General features: G+C 38.6%; 1 protein-coding gene across 7 annotated transcripts in view; it reads right to left on the bottom strand.

Annotated features, from left to right (window-relative positions):
* LOC122559665 (dedicator of cytokinesis protein 4-like) overlaps positions 1-20,126 on the bottom strand; it is a 569,310-nt gene that overhangs the window by 8,749 nt on the left and 540,435 nt on the right. For 3 of the 7 annotated variants that reach the window (XM_043709516.2, XM_043709518.2, XM_087997225.1), the window contains 5 exons: positions 18,480-18,561; positions 18,215-18,324; positions 16,014-16,086; positions 9,634-9,750; positions 5,359-5,438 (listed from right to left, as the gene is read on the bottom strand). In XM_043709516.2, coding sequence (XP_043565451.2) covers positions 5,359-5,438; positions 9,634-9,750; positions 16,014-16,086; positions 18,215-18,324; positions 18,480-18,561 — 462 coding nt within the window. The remainder of the gene's footprint in view (positions 1-5,358; positions 5,439-9,633; positions 9,751-16,013; positions 16,087-18,214; positions 18,325-18,479; positions 18,562-20,126) is intronic. The other 4 variants (XM_043709517.2, XM_087997226.1, XM_043709519.2 and 1 more) reach the window with 3 other exon arrangements.

Genomic DNA, 20,126 nt, shown 5'->3' with positions numbered 1-20,126 from the left:
TAAGACCATAAGACATAGGAGTGGAAATAAGGCCATTCGGCCCATCAAGTCCACTCCGCCATTCAACCATGGCTGATGGGCATTTCAACTCCACTTACCCTCATTCTCCCCGTAGCCCTTAATTCCTTGTGACATCAAGAATTTATCAATCTCTGCCTTGAAGACATTTAGCGTCCCGGCCTCCACTGCACTCTGCAGCAATGAGTTCCACAGGCCCACCATTCTCTGGCTGAAGAAATGTCTCCGCATTTCTGTTCTGAATGTACCCCCTCTAATTCTAAGGCTGTGTCCACGGGTCCTCGTCTCCTCGCCTAACGGAAACAATTTCCTAGCGTCCACCCTTTCCAAGCCATGTATTATCTTGTAAGTTTCTATTAGATCTCCCCTTAATCTTCTAAAAGCCAATGAATACAATCCCAGGATCCTCAGCTGTTCCTCGTATGTTAGACCTATCATTCCAGGGATCAACCTTGTGAATCTCTGCTGGACACGCTCCAGTGCCAGTATGTCCTTCCTGAGGTGTGGGGACCAAAACTGGACACAGTACTCCAAATGGGGCCTAACCAGAGCTTTATAAAGTCTCAGTAGCACATCGCTGCTTTTATATTCCAACCCTCTTGAGATAAATGACAACATTGCATTCGTTTTCTTAATCATGGACTCAACCTGCATGTTTACCTTTAGAGAATCCTCGACTAGCACTCCCAGATCCCTTTGTACTTTGGCTTTATGAATTTTCTCACCGTTTAGAAAGTAGTCCATGCTTGAATTCTTTTTTCCAAAGTGCAAGACCTCACATTTGCTCACATTGAATTCCATCAGCCACTTCTTGGACCCCTCTCCCAAATTGTCTAGATCCTTCTGCAGCCTCCCCACTTCCTCACTATCTGCCTGTCCACCTAACTTCGTATCATCGGCAAACTTCGCTAGAATGCCCCCAGTCCCTTCATCCAGATCATTAATATATAACGTGAACAGCTGCGGCCCCAACACTGAACCCTGTGGGACACCGCTTGTCACTGGCTGCCATTCCGAAAAAGAACCTTTTATCCCAACTCTCTGCCTTCTGACAGACAGCCAATCCTCAATCCATACCAGTAGCTCACCTCGAACACCATGGGCCCTCACCTTACTCAGTAGCCTCTCGTGTGGCACCTTATCAAAGGCCTTTTGGAAGTCTAGATAGACCACATCCACTGGGTTTCCCTGGTCTAACCTACTTGTCACTTGATAACAGTTGAAAAAAATGACAAGATATTATATGTTAAACCTTGTACGGTAAAAAATAGCCAAAACACCATTGGCCAAACACCATTTTTATAGGCAACATACATTTAAATTATATAATGGAATATTTCTTATTCTCAGATCAACAAAAGAAAAATCACTGGTACACCTTGTGCTTTTCATAAACATTTAGATTTCCCAAAACAATCCAAATTGATTCACAGTTCCTAAGGGCTTATTTTTTATTTGTATGTTAGTAACGTGCCATCTGAAATCTGTAAGTTAGCTCACTGAGCTGGAAGATTTGTTTCCAGATGTTTCGTCACCATACTAGGTAACATCAGTGAGAGTCTCCGGTGGTATGTCCTACCTCTCTATTTATAGGTCTTGGTTTCTAAAGGAGGGTGATGTTATTTATGGTTCTTTTTTCAAGGAAAGGTACAGAGGATCTAAATCAATGTGTTTATTGATGGAGTTCTGGTTAGAATGCCACGCCCCTAAGAATTCTCATGCGCTTCTTTCTTTCACCTGTCCGGAAATGACATCACCCACCTTAAGAAATCAAGAACTATTTATAGAGAAGCGGGACATACCACCAACGCTTCACCAGAGACTCTCTCTGATGATGTTACTAGTATGGTGACGAAACATCTGAAAACAAATCTTCCAGTTAGCCAGCTAACTTAATTATCAACCTGAGCTACAAATCTTCTGAAAAATCTTAAATCTATTTTTCACAGAGTTCATTTTTTCTCCTGGAGATTTCTCCTCTAGTCCAAGATAGATGACCGTTGCAAGCTTATTTTAATTTCCCAAGAATTTAGTCTTTTCAATCAAAACTTCAACTTCCAACCACATTCCTGCATGATAAATCCTGGAGGGTTTTTTTGGCCTCCACTTATTCTCTCTTCCCTGGATCCAGGTGGATTGCAAACAGGGTTTTCAATATTCAGCAATATTCCAAGATACATGATGTTCATAAGGGCTTCCTCTGGCAACATGAATCACACAGGCCTTCCATCTAGGTAAATATGCTAACTAGCTATTCTCAAGAGTCTGAGGGGCAGGAAAATCAACATTTTGGGCAAATACCCTTCATCAGCAATTGGCTTTTGCCCAACACGTTAATTTTGCTACTCCTCAGATGCTGTCTGACCTGCTGTACATTTCTAGCACCACTCTAATCTTGACTAATCTCCAGCATCTGTAGTACCCACTTTCTGCCATTCTCAAGAGTCCAATTCTTGTCTTGGAACTGAACTGACAATTTAAAGCAAAATTGTTATAACAATCTGCACTGCTGATTCATAGACTGCTGCCGACAAAGAAAAAGAAATCATTTGTACGACCTCAGTAAAACAATCAAACATTTGACAATTAACATTTAAATCATCTAGGCTTCCTTTCAGACAGACTTCAGAACAGGTTACATGAGTGGCTCAGTGGTTAGCACTGCTGCTTCACAGCACCAGGGTCCCAGGTTCGATTCTAGCCTTGGCCGACTATCTGTGTGGAGTTTACATGTTCTCCCTTTGTCTGTGTGGGTTTCCTCCCACAGTCCAAAGATGTGCAGGCCAGGTGATTTGGCCATGCTAAATTGCCCATAGTGTTAGATGCATTAGTCAGAGGGAAATGGGACTGGGTGGGTTACTCTTCGGAGGGTCAGTGTGGACTTGTTGGGCCAAAGGGCCTGTTTCCACACTGTAGGGATTCTAACCTAATCTAATCCCTTTCATTTTATCTTAAATTACAGGTAGAGTTCCAAACATCATAACCTAATTAAGCTTGTAATTTTAATAGCTTCCATCCCAAAACCAAAATAGTATGTCTATATGATGTAATAATTAGAACATTATAACACAGCACTGTAATAATTAACTGCACTGCATCACACAATGATGCAGAATAAAAAGTCACTGTCATAATTTCACAACTTCACAGTGAAAATAATATTAATACAATTAGAAAAAGGTTTGGGAAACATGTAGATTCAAATTTGTGTAACATTAACCTTAAGCTACATTCTCATTTCAGGCTGTTACGTCATACCTTATCCCCGGGTTTTCCATCTCTCCCATTTTATTGTATGAACTGATTTTTTAGAAGATATTTACACCATACTTGTCTCTTCGTTATTTTAATGCTTCTATTATTTAACTGAGATGATCAGTTTTACTATTTAATATTTCCTCTTTGTCAATTTTCTTTCTGATTTTTATTTGCCTCTTGTATAAAATGCACCAACTCTGTCACTGTATCAATATGGTTTTCTGTCCTCTGTCCCCTTATTTTACCATCTTGAAGAAAACAAATTATTAATAGTTTTTTTTACCATATATTAATTGCACTGGTAAGTATTTTCAGCTCTTCATATTTTTATTTTAGAAACATAATTGCTGGACATTTTGGGGACAACCCAACTATTAAAATTACAATATCTGCAAAGGGTATGCATCCAAATTTTAATTTCTTTGGTCTCTCCAAAGATTTTACCTGAGTTTTTGTTTTTTTTTTAAAATGTATTTCTAATGTCAACTTTTTTTGCTTTTGATGTGCACAATACTTTCACAAAGAATGCAATAATCTCTCACAGAAATAAGTGAAGAGCATCATCGATTATGCAAAGACCAGCTAATAGACATGAAAACTACAATACTGCTGGAAAGATGAAATGTCTCAATGCTACAAAATGCATTAACAAAGTACCAGTCACAAATCAATAGCTGCCTTAAATGGAACAACTATGTTTATGGTGTAGCACCTGCCTTCTATCATCTTGTTTTACTGTTACATGTCAATGAGCTACATATTTCAAAAATGATTTGAAACTTAAGCTGACATTGAAGGACATGAGGTAAGGTGGATGTTGTTAGGTATTTCATATATAATAGTGCCAATGAACTCAAATGGTAACTTGGACAGACAATTAATCAGATATAAGTGGAAACAGATAGATTCTGAAAGATGTTTTAGACAACAATTTGAGTTCATTGAACTATCATTCCTCTCATCCTATTCCGTCTTTATATATTGGTTTTGATTGTCTGTCATTTCCTCGGTGACAGACTGCCACACACACAAAATCCACGAATTCTCATCAGGCCTGTTGTAAAATATTTAATGATACATCTTGAAATCACTTCAACGTGCACTTTGTACCGAAAGGCAATTGTAAATGATCAAGTACACAGTCTATACATTAAACAAAGCAGATTGTATGAAGCCTGCCAGAAAGGTCAATTAATATATTTGAGACAATTTATCTAGAGAGCAATGCCTGTAATTCAACACAGCACATATGCATAGAGTTCAACTATCTCCAATGTTACAGTAATATGTAGGATTAAGTAAATGTGATTTCCCAACTACACTGATAACAAAATTGATTCAGTTCTGCAAACTTCAATGCAATATGAAGGAATCAGACCTTTAATTACATATATTTAATAAATGAATACCCAGATGTATAAGCTATCTATATTCATATGCAGACATATATTTTTTTTTATATAAAACAGAAATTCTTCCATGCATTGAACACTTGACATATTGACATGCTGTGTATACATGTATTGTATTTATATTTGTTGAAACATCATTTATCATTAATTTACACATCAACTATTTGATTAAGGATCTCCAAACAATATTCCACAGACCAGATACAGCTGCTGTATCCTGACAATTCAGCCCAAAATGCCAAAGTAAAATAGATTTGATTTATGTCTGTATTTGTTATTGTTCTTTCCTGTTTGAAGGTTGTTGTGGCACAGTGGTAGTGTCTCTACCCCAAACCAAAAATCCTACGTTAAGTCCCATCTGTTCCAGGTGTGTGTCATAACATTTCTGAATAGGTTTGTTAAAAAAAATCCCTATTCTGTTTGAATTGTCCAAATATGAAAATTGGGTAAAGATTGTTCTTAGTATCATTGCCTTATTGGTGAATAAATCTGATACTGAAACAATAACTTCTATTTCTACCGATGTCCTGCGATAGTCCAAAAACTGTTGTTTACATAAAGCTTATTTATGTTCCCAATACTTCATGTTACAAACTCATTCAGGCTCAAAGTTAAACTACGTAAACACAGCTACATTGTATCATATTGCCTTTGCGATTAAAAGACATACCTTATGAGGAGATCTGGGATGGGCAGGAGGTGTTTCAAATGCCTGTGGAGAAAAGGCCCTGTATGTCTTTGCAGGTGAACCTGTAGTATTAAATTTAAAAAAAAATAAGTGCTGATAGTTCACAGAGGTGAAATTATTATTGTAGACCACTATTTACTATAAGAAAACTGAATTAGAGAACTTCACCTATTAACATTGACAAATGCCACATTAAGAGGGAAGCAGAAAATATGTGGCAACTACAGAAGCATGGTTAGTCCTTGCTTACAGACTTGTGGTAAAAGGTATTTTCCGTTAAAAATGAACATTGAGCTAAGCTGATATAACTGTTGCCAGACCTGTAAATAGTCTGCTATTTCTGCTGACCAACATTCATCTACACTCCTGCAACAGTCCTACCGAACAATTAAGTTTCCCAGCCCGAAGTATTATTACCACTAAGATGTAAACAATCTGTTGTCCAGAATATGATGCACAATAAGGATTTTAATTATTGCTTAAAGCAAGTTTGGACTTTTACTTTAGGCATTACAAATGTTAATCTCAAAGGTATTAAATGTTATGAGTTATTTTTTTAAGCCCTATCTCAAACAATGCACTGACACCTTACATATGCATGACTTCATGGACTACCAAGGTAGTATTTGCTGGGTGAATCGCAAACATTTTAATACCACTCAGGAAGGAGTTGGATCCCCAAAAAATCTCACTGAGAAAAATATAGCAAAAGCGATATAAATTATTCTTGCTATAATGTTGCCACGAGAGTACTGAGAGGCTGAGTATCCACAAAGATACTTTTATTTGTTTTTAAGTTGTGCCTTTAGCATAGCAAAGCAGTCCTAAGTACTTCACAGAGGCACAAGAGAAAAATGGATGCTCAGTGAAAGAGGGTGTTAACAGGATGACCGAAGATTTCATGAAACAACAGGTAAAAGGGGTTTGACATAGAACATTTCTGATGGGAAGCCCATCAATGATGGAGTGAGAGGGCGTAAGGGTGGGGATTACACAAGACATCAGACGCAAAGGAATAGAATGTTTCTAAGAGTTGGCTCATGGAGGGATTTTATATGAGGATAAGAATTCTAAATTATTTGAGGAGTTGTGAGTTAAGGGGAAGAGGAGAGGAGTAGAAAGTATGATTGGTGGAATTGGTGTAAGAAACAACATAGATTGCAGAGTTTTGACCTAACTGAACTTTCTTTTGGAGATGGCAAATTGATCATGAAAAGTTTGGAATACGGGGAAATGTACAGCAGACCAAGTCAGTACCAAATGAACTAATGTAGTTATGAAGGTAGAAGGCCTGTGACCATTGGTGTGCCACAAGGATCGATGCTGGGTGTACTGCTTTTGTCATTTTTATAAATGAATTGGAGTGAACATAAGAGGTATAGTTAGAAAGTTTGCAGATGATACCAAAATTGGAGGTAGAGTGGACATCGAAAGTTACCTCAGAGTACAATGGGATCTTGATCTGATAGGCCAATGGGGTGAGGACTGGCAGATGGAGTTTAATTCAGATAATTGTGAGGTGTTGCATTTTGGAAAGGCAAATCAAAGCAGGGCTTATACACTTATGGGAAAAGTCCTGGACAGTGTTACTAAACAGAGACACCTTGGAGTGCAGGTTCATTATTCCTTGAAAGTGGAGTCGCAGGTAGATACGATAGTGAAGGTGGCATTTGGTATGCTTTCTTTTATTGGTCAGGGCATTGAATATAGGAGTTGGGAGGTCATGTTGCGCTTGTACAGGACATTGATTAGGCCACTTTTGGAATACTGCATGCAATTCTGGTCTCCCTCCTATTGGAAGGATCTTGTGAAACTTGGAAGGGTTCAGAAAGGATGTACCAGGATGTTGCCAGAATTGGAAGATTTGAGCTATAGGGAGAGGCTGAATAGGCTGAGGCTATTTTCCCTGGAGCATCAGAGGCTGAGGGATGACCTTATAGAGGTTTACAAAATCATGGAAACATGGATAGGAATATTAGATAAGGTCTTTTCCCTGGGGTAGGGGAGTCCAGAACTAGAGGGCATAGGTTTAGGGTGAGAGGGGAAAGATATAAAAGGAACCTATGGGGCAACTTTTACACACAGAGGGCGGTGCGTGTATGGAATGAGCTGCCAGAGGAAGTGATGGAGGCTGGTACAATTACAATTACAAAATTTTAAAAGGCATCTGGATAGGTATAAGAATAGGAAGGGTTTAAAAGGATATGGGCCAAGTGCTGACAAATGGAACTAGATTGGGTTAGGATATCTGATCGGCATGGATAAGTTGGACCGATGGGTCCATTTCCGTGCTGTACATCTCTATGACTCAACCACATCAGGCAGCGTTTTGGTGGAGGGTATGCATTTTGGGTTGAATAAAAGGTGAAGTTTTAAATACTCTAATTCATTAAATAAAATAACAAAATTGGTTTGAAATATGTAAATTAAGTCTGACATGGTAGGTTTTAAATTATTCCTTTAATTACATATTCATGATGATATTACTCTCACTATTCTCCACTCCATTGTCATTTGAAGGCACATCACAAATACACCAAAAAAAACTCATAAAATATAAATAAAAAATAACGCAAATGAGAATAAAAGATGCTTTTAAGTTCATTAAAATAACAATCAAATTAAGAGAAAAGTACTGTAGGTGAAATACAAACAAGAAATGCTGGAAAAACTTGCCAAGTCAAGGGAGTCTCTGTAACATCATGGTCTAAACCTTCTTCACTTTGAACACCCCTTTGTCACCACCACCATCACCATCCTCCACCCACCTCCACTATGGGATCTTCCAATACACTTGCTCCTTTATGTACTTTCTGCTTAACTGTCCAAGGCTACAAACACTTCCAGATGAAGCAGCAATTTACCTGTATGTCTTTCAACCAAGTCTAGATATTTTTCTAATCAACCTATCCAGAGATGTTATTACACACCTTTGGAGCAGGTAGAACCTGAACTCAGGCTTCCTTGCTCGGAGATAGGGATGCTACCACTGCACCACAAGAATCCGCAATTGTGTTTGCTGCTCACAATTTTTGGCCAGACCCAAAAGCATTCTGAGTGATTACTTTGCAAAATACCTCTTTCCCATAATGACCATAATTATTCCTTCGGTCTCTTGCTGTTTCACCATTCTACTTTCATTTAAAGATTGCCAGTCCTAGGCCTGCTGCAGTGTTCCAGCAAAGCTTAATGTAATCTGAAGGACAGGAAGCTCATTTCTTGACTTGGGACTTAACCACCTTCAGGACTCAACCTTAATGACCTTATACCGTGAACACTTTCCTCAATATTGATCACATGGTCAACACTTTCCTTCCCTGGCTAGGCGACATCATCAGTGCTTGGGAGCCTCCTGCGAAGCGCTTCTTTGATGTTTCCTCCGGTGTTTATAGTGGTCTGTCCCTGCCGCTTCCGGTTGTCAGTTTCAGCTGTCCGCTGTAGTGGTTGGTATATTGGGTCCAGGTCGATGTGTTTGTTGATGGAGTTTGTGGATGAATGCCATGCCTCTAGGAATTCCCTGGCTGTTCTCTGTCTGGCTTGCCCTATATAGTAGTGTTGTCCCAGTCGAATTCATGTTGCTTGTTGTCTGCGTGTGTGAAACTGACAACCGGAAGCGGCAGGGACAGACCACTATAAACACCGGAGGAAACATCAAAGAAGCGCTTCGCAGGAGGCTCCCAAGCACTGATGATGTCGCCTAGCCAGGGGACGAAACATTTGCAACAAAAACTTCCAGCTCGGCGAACAGAACCACAACAACGAGCACCCGAGCTACAAATCTTCGCACAAACTTTGAACTTTCCTTCCATTTTATCTGCCAAAGCACCTTGTTTGCCTGGTTTTGCTCTCAGCAGGGTTGACCTATTTTCTGCTATGAACATCTGTCACTAACATCTGCTCTCAATCTATATCACTTCTCTATTGCCATTAGCATTCCTGTTGCCATTGCTTTGTGCCAGACCATTTGTTTCACTTGCTCCTCCTTACTTTATTTTGATACCATAAAACCAATCACCTTTCCATGCTCGTCAGTTCTGAAATAGTGTTATATTGGACTCAAAACATTAAATCAGATTCTTCCTCCACAAATGTTGGCAAAGCAGCTGGGTTTCTCCAGCATTTTCTGTTTGTATTATAGAATAATGGCCATTCTGATTCGTTGTGCCAGTAGTCTTCATATAAATTTCTTCAAGTGGTTTTGTCAAAATGCCAAGGTTTGGCCATTAACTGATTTGGAGATTGACTACATTATTTTACCTGTATGTGGTGGCCTGGGTGGGACAGGAGGTGACACCAGCCTTGCACTGTCTGGTACACAGTTTCGAGCTTCCTTACCACTGTCTAGACTCCAACTACTAGGAGTTGGATTCATTACTGTGAAAGAATAATACATGCACTGTTTAAAGTCCTGTAACGAGTCCCCAATTAATTTATTCCATTCTTTTATGTTTGGGGTTATATCTTTCAGTGGATTGGCTTGTGTTCATTAACATACATTAGCTTTCAAGTTCCACAATGTCTCCAAATTAAAATTTTCATCCTTCTGTTCAAATCCTTGAAACCTTGTGCTCCATACTCCTGTAAGCTTCTTTATACTTTCATTTCTCTTTCAATGCCCATGTTCTCTAAATTTGACCAGTTAGGAATCCTGTATTCCATTCACTTTAATTTGTTGGCCCTCCCTGTAGCTCGCCAGGTCCCAATACCTCGAACATCTTACTTCTCTGCTTCTACATCTTCCAAGATCTATCTCTTTGGCTACATTTTTGATCCACCCTGCTAAAAAAGACCTTTGGCTCAGAGTTCAGTTTTGTCAGACAAGGTCTCTATGAAGTGACTTGGGATTTTTTTCCAGGTTAAAGGCAATAAATTATTGCTGTAAATAGGCATATATTTCAAAATGCATACAGCTGATAGGTTGTCATGCACTACGAATTATACTACATTCGTGTATGACACAATAATTTTCCATGAATATTTATCTGAATACTGAATATAATAAAAAGAAATATTGATGAACTGGAGCACTCTAAAGATACTGGTTTTGGGCGGGGGAAGATGTTGTATTAGTGCATTGTCCCACTCTTGTCCCAAAATGCCTGGGAATATTCAATCATTGTGCAAACAATCAGGGAAGCATTGTCATCAATACATATGAGAGACAGAATCTGTGATAAGCTGTTCCTCCAATCATTGATGGCTCTCCCCCTCAGTTTACTGTTCATAACGTGTATGTTGTGACCAAAGGTGTACAATTTATACATATCATATGGGCGTTGGTAACTTTTGAAGATTTTTTAAATCCAAAAACAAGGTCAGAGAGTAATTCTGGAAGTTACCTAATTGAGTATGTGTCAGAGACCAGATGACTGCAAAATCCCCTCTAGTATTAATGGAAATCTGGGCACAACAGGTTTTTTTGTAATTCATTCATGGGATGTGGGCGTGGCTGGCCAAGCCAGCATTTATTGCCCATCCCTAATTGCCCAGAGGGCAGTTAAAAGTCAACCACATTACTGTGGGTCTAGAGTCACACATAGGCCATATTGGGTTATGATGGCAGAGTCCCTCCCTAAAGGACATTAGTGAACAAATGGATTTCTTCAACAACTGACAATGGATTCACGGTCATCATTAGACTCTTACTTCCAGATTTTACTGAGTTCAAATTATACCATTTGCCTTGGTGGGGTTCAAACCCGGGTCCCCAGAACATTACCTGGGTTTCTGAATTAACGGTCTGGTGAAAATACCACGAGACCATTGCCTCCTCTAACAGGCAGAGCAAATGAATTAGACTGCAAGGTTTTGTTTCCGGTTCAGAAGAATTTGGGATTTTATTTTTGCTCAGTTCAGAGGACACTGGCTTTGAGATTACAAGCAAGTTTAGTTTCTCTCCTGGAGAAAGGATTCAGTGCAGGTCAGTAACAAATCACCTCAACAGAAGGGTTTAAGATTGTGAAGCTTGTAAGACAGGAAAAAATGGTTAGAAATCTGCAGATTATTAGAAAAGAGAACATTTAGACTCTCAGATTTGTGAAAAGTTCATGTCAACAGATTTGGTAAGGACTCATTTAACTGTGCCCACAATCAATGGAAAAGAACCTAGAATTAGTTATTTAAATAAAACCTTAGAGTTAACAGATTGAAAATATGTTTTACTGTGTGTTTTGAGATCAATCTAACTGCCTGTGATATTTGGATCATTGTTTTATTTCTTTTGTGTAATACACTTCCATCCTGTTGTTAAAGGAAATATGCAGCCTCATGGGATTGCCTCAGTGACTAACTATCACATTAACCAATTAAACAAAAATAAACTAACAAGCCAGATTTCATTCTAAAATCTGACTTGTTCAGTACCACCATGAGATGGGATCATAAACTATTGTTAGCAAGGATAGGAAAGAAACAGTCTCCGATTCCTTAAGCAGTGAGCTGTAGGGAAGGTAAATGGTGGTGGTGCACAATTCTGAATGTCTAAAGCTGCCTGAGACTTTTATTGGGGTTCAGGCAGTTTCAGGTCAGCTGGGGCCTCGGGGAGGAGCTGTCTACAAGGCTGGAGCAGGTTGGGAAGTAGGTGGTGGCAAAGGCAAGGAGGGGGAGGCTGCAGGTGGGAAGAGAAAGGTAATAACAGTGAGGGAGAGGGAGATTGCAACTGGCAGGAAGAGTAGACTGCAAGAGGGAGAAGAGGAAGAGGTTGATGCAGGGATGGGGAGAGAAGGAAACCACAATGGGGATGAAGTGGTGGCTATGAAGTGGCAAATAGAGACTGCAAGAGATAGGAGAAAAGATGGAGGCTGCACTGGAAAGAACAGTGTCCAAAAAGGAGAGAAAACTACTTTAAACTGTCAACAAATTAATATGCAGCTAATTAGGGCCAATGAACTTGAAATTGCTGATGAGATGAATTCCTTGAAAATTAATATGGAATCTCTAGCTTTACACTGCACAAGCTCAGGGGCTAGAAGTATAAAAATGTGATGTATTCCCTTGTAACAAAAACTGTCAATTATTCAATTCAAATCCAATACTGAGATCAGAGATGATGAAAATAAAGCTTTTAACTGCCTGGTTAAAATCTTCCAGCATTGTACATGTGAACTAGAAGCAGATTAGTTGTGACCTCAACAATCTGCAGATTTTAGGGCTGGCTATGGCTAAAGTTAACATAAAATGTCCAAAAGTGGTTCTCAGTTGACATAAAATGGCTGAGGAAGATTTTCAACTAAAATTGCAGACTTCCATAGCCTAATGGTTGAACTTAAACTATAAGTTGGAGTAATGATCACTTGTGTAAAAGAAGTGATGTGGAGGAGCCGGTGTTGGACTGGGGTGGACAAAGTCAAAAATCACACAACACTTAGGCTATAGCCCAACAGGTTTATTTGAAACTGCAAGCTTTCGGAGCTCCCGCTCCTTCCTCAGGCAGCTAGTGGGAGAGAATTTAATTCTGTGTCCTTTTATTCTCTCTCACTCGCTGCCTGAGGAAGGAGAGGTGGCTCTAGAAGCTTCTGGTTTCAAATAAACCTGTTGGACCATAACCCGGTGGCATGTGATTTTTGACTCTGCAAAAGAAAGTATATCCAAGTTAATGAGATTAAAACAAAACAGTGGGTCTTGTGAAATGCATACAATGGAGTCCTGCTGGATAAGAACTATATTTCTGTAGACATTCAGTCTCAGTTAGACTTTTAACAAGATAGTGGGGGTCGAGATTAGAGTGGTGCAGGAAAAGCACAGCAGGTCAGGCAGCATCCGAGGAGCAGAAGTTGATTTTAACAAGATAGCGCTGAGTAACTGGTACAGCAGCTAACATTTGGAATGTGGTTGAGTAAGACAGGTTGGGAAGGCCTGGATAAGGGAATCTGGTAAACATCCTTGGACAACCTAAAGCTATCATGGACAGATCTCACAATCACATGATTCATCTGGTTGGATAAATGTATAATCATATGATTGGTTTGTAACAACCAAAAGTGGGCTAAAAACACAAGTATTAAAACTGGACAAGTCCCTGAAATGCACAAAGCTTTCTTCTCACAATAAACTCTCTGATGCTATAAGCATACCTGGGTATGAAGTGATCTTATATATCTTATTCAGTCATTACACCCAAATACAGGCATGTTTAGGGTGATGGCATTGCGTGTGTAGAAATGGGTCAGTTATTTTGTAAAGAAATCTTTGCTGCTAACAGTGGATCTTGGGTTGAGGAATGACAGATGGAGTTTAATGCAGATAAATGTGAGGTATTTTAGTTTGGTAACAAAACCCAAGACAGTTAATGGTAGGGCCCGAGGGAGTGTTGTCGAACAGAGACGCCTAGGCATACACGTACATAGTTCCTTCAAAGTGGCATCGCAGGTAGACAGGGTGATGAAGAAGGCATTTGCCATGCTTCATTGGTCAGAGCATTGAGTATACGAGTCATGAGAGAGCACAGACAAGATTAATAGCCAAGGTTTTTTTCCCTTCATAGGATAAGTGAGTCCAAAAGTAAAGGGCATTGATTTAAAGAGAAAGGAGAAAACTTTAAAAGGGATTTGAGGGGCAACTTTCTCACACAAAGGGTGATGTGTATATGGAACAAGCTGTCAGAGGAAGTGGTGGAAGCAGGTATGATTACAATATTTAAAAGACATTTGGACAGCTACATGAATAGGAAAGGTTTAGAGGGAAATAGGCCAAATGCAGGCAATGGCACTAGTTAAGTTTAAGAAAGCTGGTTGGCTTTCTGTTTCTGTGCCTATCTTATGCCACCTCAAAAGCAAATCTATCTGAAAATTAATGCTTTCCTTGTGCAGTATGGCTTTAAGTTTAATGCTGCATAGATAAATATTGAGAATATTTATTGAATTATTCTGATTATACATCCGTGAGTGTCCAAATTCCCCATACACCATCACAAATACAGAAGACATTGTTATAACTTGACTGTATCACTCAATGAAGGAGCTAGTAAGAACAGAAAAGGAAAAAGCCAAAAAGAAAAGCTTTGAAGGAATTTAAGTGTTAAAAAAGTTCCTTCAGCCCATGTACTGCTCATTCCAAAAATTAAAATTCAGCATTAATTAGTTGTGTAATGAAGTTGAAGACATGTACTGTATCTTAAAGAGAGAATGAATGCTGTTTTGCATTAAGAGCTTATAAACACCTGTCATATGCCTAACTAGCAATCCCAGATTGTACTGGAAAATTGAAAAGATGTAACATTTGGCTGTGGTATAGATATCTGAGTTGGTTGCTGTTTTGACAACAATTTGAATTTAACCAGTTTAAATTATGCCCCAGGATACTAAAACCCAATTGAGTTAGAATTTATTGTTTTTGTCAACAACAAACCAATGACATGATCCAATGTTGGGGGTACAAAAAAGCAGGCAGTTTGAAAATCAGACAAAGTAACTGCCATCGAGAGCGATAAAGAGACCCAAAAGATTGAAAGACTCTCTATCAAAGGTACCTTTTTCATATGAAACATCATCACAGTAAAAAGAAAGATGACAACTCAGAGAGATCTTCAGTTGAAGGAAGAAAGACAGCAATGATGATAGTCACTGTATGGTTTTGAAATTAAATTGCTGTAATTTTAATAACTGTTTGTTGGAACAGTATATTGTTAGAGTTGGAGGCAGATAATAAGCAGTTAAGAGAAAGAGGGTTCAGAGTTGTGAACAGATGTTGTTTAATGTTCACTTTTAGAGTTAAAGAATAAATTGATATTATTTTCTTTAAATAGTGGAATTTGAGAGTTCTTTGTCACTCATATTTTAAATAGATTATGAGGTGAGGTGAACTGAGCTTTTCTGGGTGTTTGGTTTAATTAACAGTTCACTGCCGTGTCGTAACAAACTATGTGTGTGGACAGAGCAGTGATGTGTGAAACCTAACAGACATTTATAAAATTCTGCACAAAGGAAGGTGAAATGGATAACATCTGTACTTTATGATTGGTGCTGTAATGGTCAATTATGAAGCTGAGATACTCAAAAATTGCACACCACATGTTCAACCATGGCAAATACAATTTTTTAAAGATAACAGAATATTGAACTACAAGCAAAAATGTTTAACTTGAATCCATCAAAATTGTAAGAACTTTATGTTCTGGTCAAACCAACTCAAGTTCTGTGAACAGTTCCAATCGTGGAAAATGAGAGACAGTGGAGAGAATACAGAGATAAGCTATCAAATCACTCTCAAACACTTTGATCTCCACAAGAGGCACCTGAGAAATAAATTTACAGATAGGAGAGTGGAAAGAAGCAACTTCAGAATATTGCTTTAAATTGAACAAAGAGTACTGCAAGCATTCACAGCTACAAAGTAAGTACATTTAAGACAGTATCAGGAAACTATTCTTTGAAAAACAGATAATCAATGCAATAAATATTTTCTCAAGTAGTGCAGGTAAAAATCCTAGATTCATTTAAGATGCTGAAATAGAAAGACTATGGGGTAATTCAGGATGAAAGGATTATGATGGCCTGCGGGTTCTCCTCATCTGTACATTCTGATCTTGTGTTCAATTTCTAGACTGAGCAACTGATATCTATTGTCCAATACTAATTAACAACAATGTTACTTACTGAAAAAAAGGTATATTTAGAAAGGAAATTACAGCATAAACCCACCTTTTTCAGGTGCAGATAAATTGGGATCACTTCTGGGCATGCAGGGATCACCAATCTGCTGGGTAAGTGTCTGCTGATGAACAGAAGGTTGAAACAATGCATGAGAAGCACAGTTCATAAAATATAATAAATTGGTACAATGCCTCTCAACCACTAGCTAAAGCACCAATCAGAAATAAGACATTCTTATAATAAAATATCTGGTAAAATTATGGCATTGTAAAAGACCGCAACAATTCAACTTTGTTCATAATCAACAAGGGATTTTTTTTTTATGAATCCAGAATCTGTCGTAAAAGATATATTTTGGTGACAAGCTTTCAAAATGAAGATCATTGCTAAAAATCTTTCCACAAAGCAATTTAATTTCATATCTTGTGCAGCATTATCAATTATAAAACATAAATGGTCGCCTCATACATCACCAAAGGACACTGTTTCACATCAGGATATGGGGAATAATACACAATCAGCATTTTAATCTCCCCAAGGTTATAAATAAGTGAGGAAAATGCAAAATCAAGTTGAAAAACAGATTACCATCCTCACTGTATATTATCTTGTGACTTGTGTGTGGAAATGAAAAAAAACAAATCTAAAGCAGCAGTTTTCTCTTAATTTCATTTGATGATCTTGTTAACTGGTGTTGATATTGATCTGTTCAGGATTGACAGATAATAATCTTCACTTTCATCCTGTATGTAAGCCTCTATTCTTTTATTCTGTGTTCAGGACACACTTAAAGTCCTTCATCAAAATAGTTTCAGTTAACTGATTGAATTCCACTTTTTCATGTTGTCAGGAGTGTAGAAGTCGTTGAAGCAGATCCTAAGGTCAGCAGCACTGGAGCCTTTCATCTTTCCAGTCTGGGTTCCAGTTTGAATCCATCAACAAGCAGAGTCAAGAGGATTAGTGACACAGTGTAACTAAAGACACTGACTCATTTTTTTGTGCAGAGTTTATAATGTCCCTATCACTGACAGTATTACACAACTTCCTTTTATAATGGTCGCTCCTCCCTGACACCCTTGCCAAGCCTCACAGTCACTTGCTCACTCCCCCCCTCCACAACGTTCACTCCAAAAATGCTAACACCTCCCAGACACCCCAAAATGCTCACTGTACTTACCCACCTTAGAAAATGCATTCTTCCTCCCTCACTATATTTCAACAATGCTCTCCTTTAAACAATGCTCAACGCCTCCTGGCTCACCCCCATCCTTTCCATCCTGAACAATGCAGCAAACCATTCCCCCCACCCCCTCACCGCCTCGATAAAGCTGACTCTTCTGACATCAGTTGGATAGGTGCCAGGGAATTCTGGAGTGGTGAGCCGATGAAGTGCAGCAATTAAACACTGTTTAGAGGCTGGGAGAACATTGTTAGGAAGAGGGCAGATGGCAATGCTTGGGAGGGAGTTGGGCAATCAGAGGAGAGGGGTGTGGGGCTTACTCACAATGACACAGCTTGTAAACTGTCAGGGATGTGTGGATTGTGAGCAGAATTAGGGGACGTTATGTTGAGCTGTGTTTGTAGTGGAAGCTAAGTGCACTGAGCTGTGGAAGGGGGAAGTAGCGGTGTGATATGTGTCAACGTTGCTGTTGTACTGGAATGCTTTGACACTCCAGCTGATTTACTTCAAGCTGAAATCATCAGCAGCTGCAAGAAAAAGGTCAAAGTGAATCTGTCGAAAAAAATTGAGAAAGTAAAAGGGCAGACAGTCTGGATGGGTTCTGGCAATCACATTCCAATTCACAATTGTGCAGTAAGCCAAGCAGGGAAAAGCTGGCATTGGGAAATTTAAACTTCATGTACATGTAATGTGCATGTGCACACATCAGAACTTTCTCAGAGTCGAGAGGCATATCAGCAACTTAAGGTGGAGCCATTTTCCATTCCCACATCAGAAGATACAGGCCTTTGTTTCCAAAGACCATTTAATCACCTATGTGCCAACTTCCCTTTGACTGTGTTTTGAATAAGACATGTATCCAACTTTTATTTTCCACCAAACTAATCACAAAGCTTAAACTACTTTTTCTCAGAAGAAATGGTTCATTCTATTTTAAATGCTTTGATAAAGTCCACATTTAGGAACTGAAAACATCAATTACAGGGCAGCTAGAGTTTTGTATGTGGCTTTTTGTATTTTTATTTGAGAGAAAGAATGACACTATGTGCTTTCTTTATCATATGCTTACCTGTGCAGGTTCCATAGATATTGGATAACTGGCACTACAAGGTCGTTCTCTGGGAGACAAACATGTATTTTCTCTTGAATGTTTGTGTTTATCAGATAGCAGCGGGGAACCTAAAATATACAGTAAGGAAACAAATGGTCTTTCTTTTAAGCTGTTTGGCCATAATAGTTCTATTAACTCTGAAATAATTCAGAGCTGAAAATATTTTACATCTTTTAATAAATAGTTTAAATGTTACCATTTTAATTGGATTGAACAGACTTACCTCTGGCACTGGATGGAGCTGAACTAGTAACATTTGGAGATGCTGAATGAGTGGAGCTTAAGCTTGAGGTAGATGGACTTGCCTACAAATAATACACAATTTGATTATTAACAAAGCAACTTGACTTTTAAAGACCAGTAACTCACTCCCAAACTGTTAAGCGAATCCTGACCTAATTTTATTATAAAGTCTGTTATAGCATCACATCCTAGAGAATTCGGGGGGAAGGCGATGGTCTAATGGTATTATTGCTGGGTTCTTAATCCGGAGACCCAGATAATGTACTGGGGACTGATTTTGAATCCCATCATGGCAACTGATGGAATTTGAATTCAATTCAGAAATATCTGGAATTAAGAGTCTAATGACGACTAACAATCCATTACTGATTGTCAGAAAACCCCAACTGGTTCACAAATGTCTTTTGGGAAGGAAACTGCCATCCTTACATGGTCTCGCCTACGTGTGACTTCAGACCCACTGCAAGGTGGTTGACTCTTAACTGTACTGTGGGCAATTAATAATGGGCAATAAGCTCTGGCCTAGCCAGCGATGCCCTCATCCCGTGAATGAATAATAAAATAGCTAGCCGTACAGGGGCAGGTGTATTTAACTAAATAAATGCTTACATTAGATTTAGCATTACTGCTGGACACTTAGAAATAACACACAACAGGTGTTCAGTGGTGCCAAGTGAAGTACATTAATGTATATTATATATTTAATGTTAATATTATATTATTAGTAATATTATTAGTATATTGTTGGACCCATGATGTTGAAGATTTTCAAATGCAATCAGAAACAGCTGGGTTGTGCATTTCTCACATTTCCTCTCAAAAACGACGAACTGTGAAGAAACACTGAATGGTTTTGCTGATATTATTGGTAATTCACTGTGATCAAAGCAAGTTACCTTGTCAAAGTCAAGAAAGTTTAGCTAACATAGCAACAAATCAATTAGTGTCGGTGAAGTTACTGGATTTTTGATACAGCTGCACATAATTATTTTAATAAAACCTAGATGACTACCAAGAAAACATTCTATCATGTAAAGCAGCCTATCAAGTCTCAACAAATCAGCAAAAAGGAGAAAAGTAAATAATTGCATGCTCCTAAAGATGCATGCTAGCTATTGTTAATTTAAACAAAAATATAAATACACTGGTGAATGATATCAGAGTTAGTCTGACATTGCCAATGCTAGATAAATAAGAAGCTCAGGAACTGTTTGAACAAAGTCAGTGTAAATTAATGCAGTAGCTATGATTTTAAAATAACATATGTCTTCACGATAGACAAATTAAGTGATTGTAACAAGGTCAACTAGGTGGACCTCAGAATAGGAGTTCCCTGATTGGGGCTATTAACCTGGTTCAATTAGGGAGCCCTGGAGGACAGATAAAAAACAGCAGACATCTAGTTCACTCCGAGAACTGGCTCTGAGGGAGCTGGATTAGTGTCAAGGAATTTACACATGTAAATAAAGGGTGAATTGGTGATGGGATAAGAGTTATTCCAATGTAGAGATATAGTTGCCTGAATAAGTGAAGCTCAACAATAGTCAAGAATCCAGATGAAGTAGCTGGCTTGATTGGTTATCTGCTGCCTTAAAACATACATTCCCTCCATCATCCACTCCGCGTA

The sequence above is a fragment of the Chiloscyllium plagiosum genome, unplaced genomic scaffold (genome assembly GCF_037043375.1).
Source record: "Chiloscyllium plagiosum isolate Xiang-an unplaced genomic scaffold, Cpla_swu_hap1 HiC_scaffold_19, whole genome shotgun sequence".
NCBI classification, from domain to species: domain Eukaryota; kingdom Metazoa; phylum Chordata; class Chondrichthyes; order Orectolobiformes; family Hemiscylliidae; genus Chiloscyllium; species Chiloscyllium plagiosum.
Note: the sequence above shows the minus strand (reverse complement) of the source record. Positions and strands in the feature narration are given on the sequence as shown.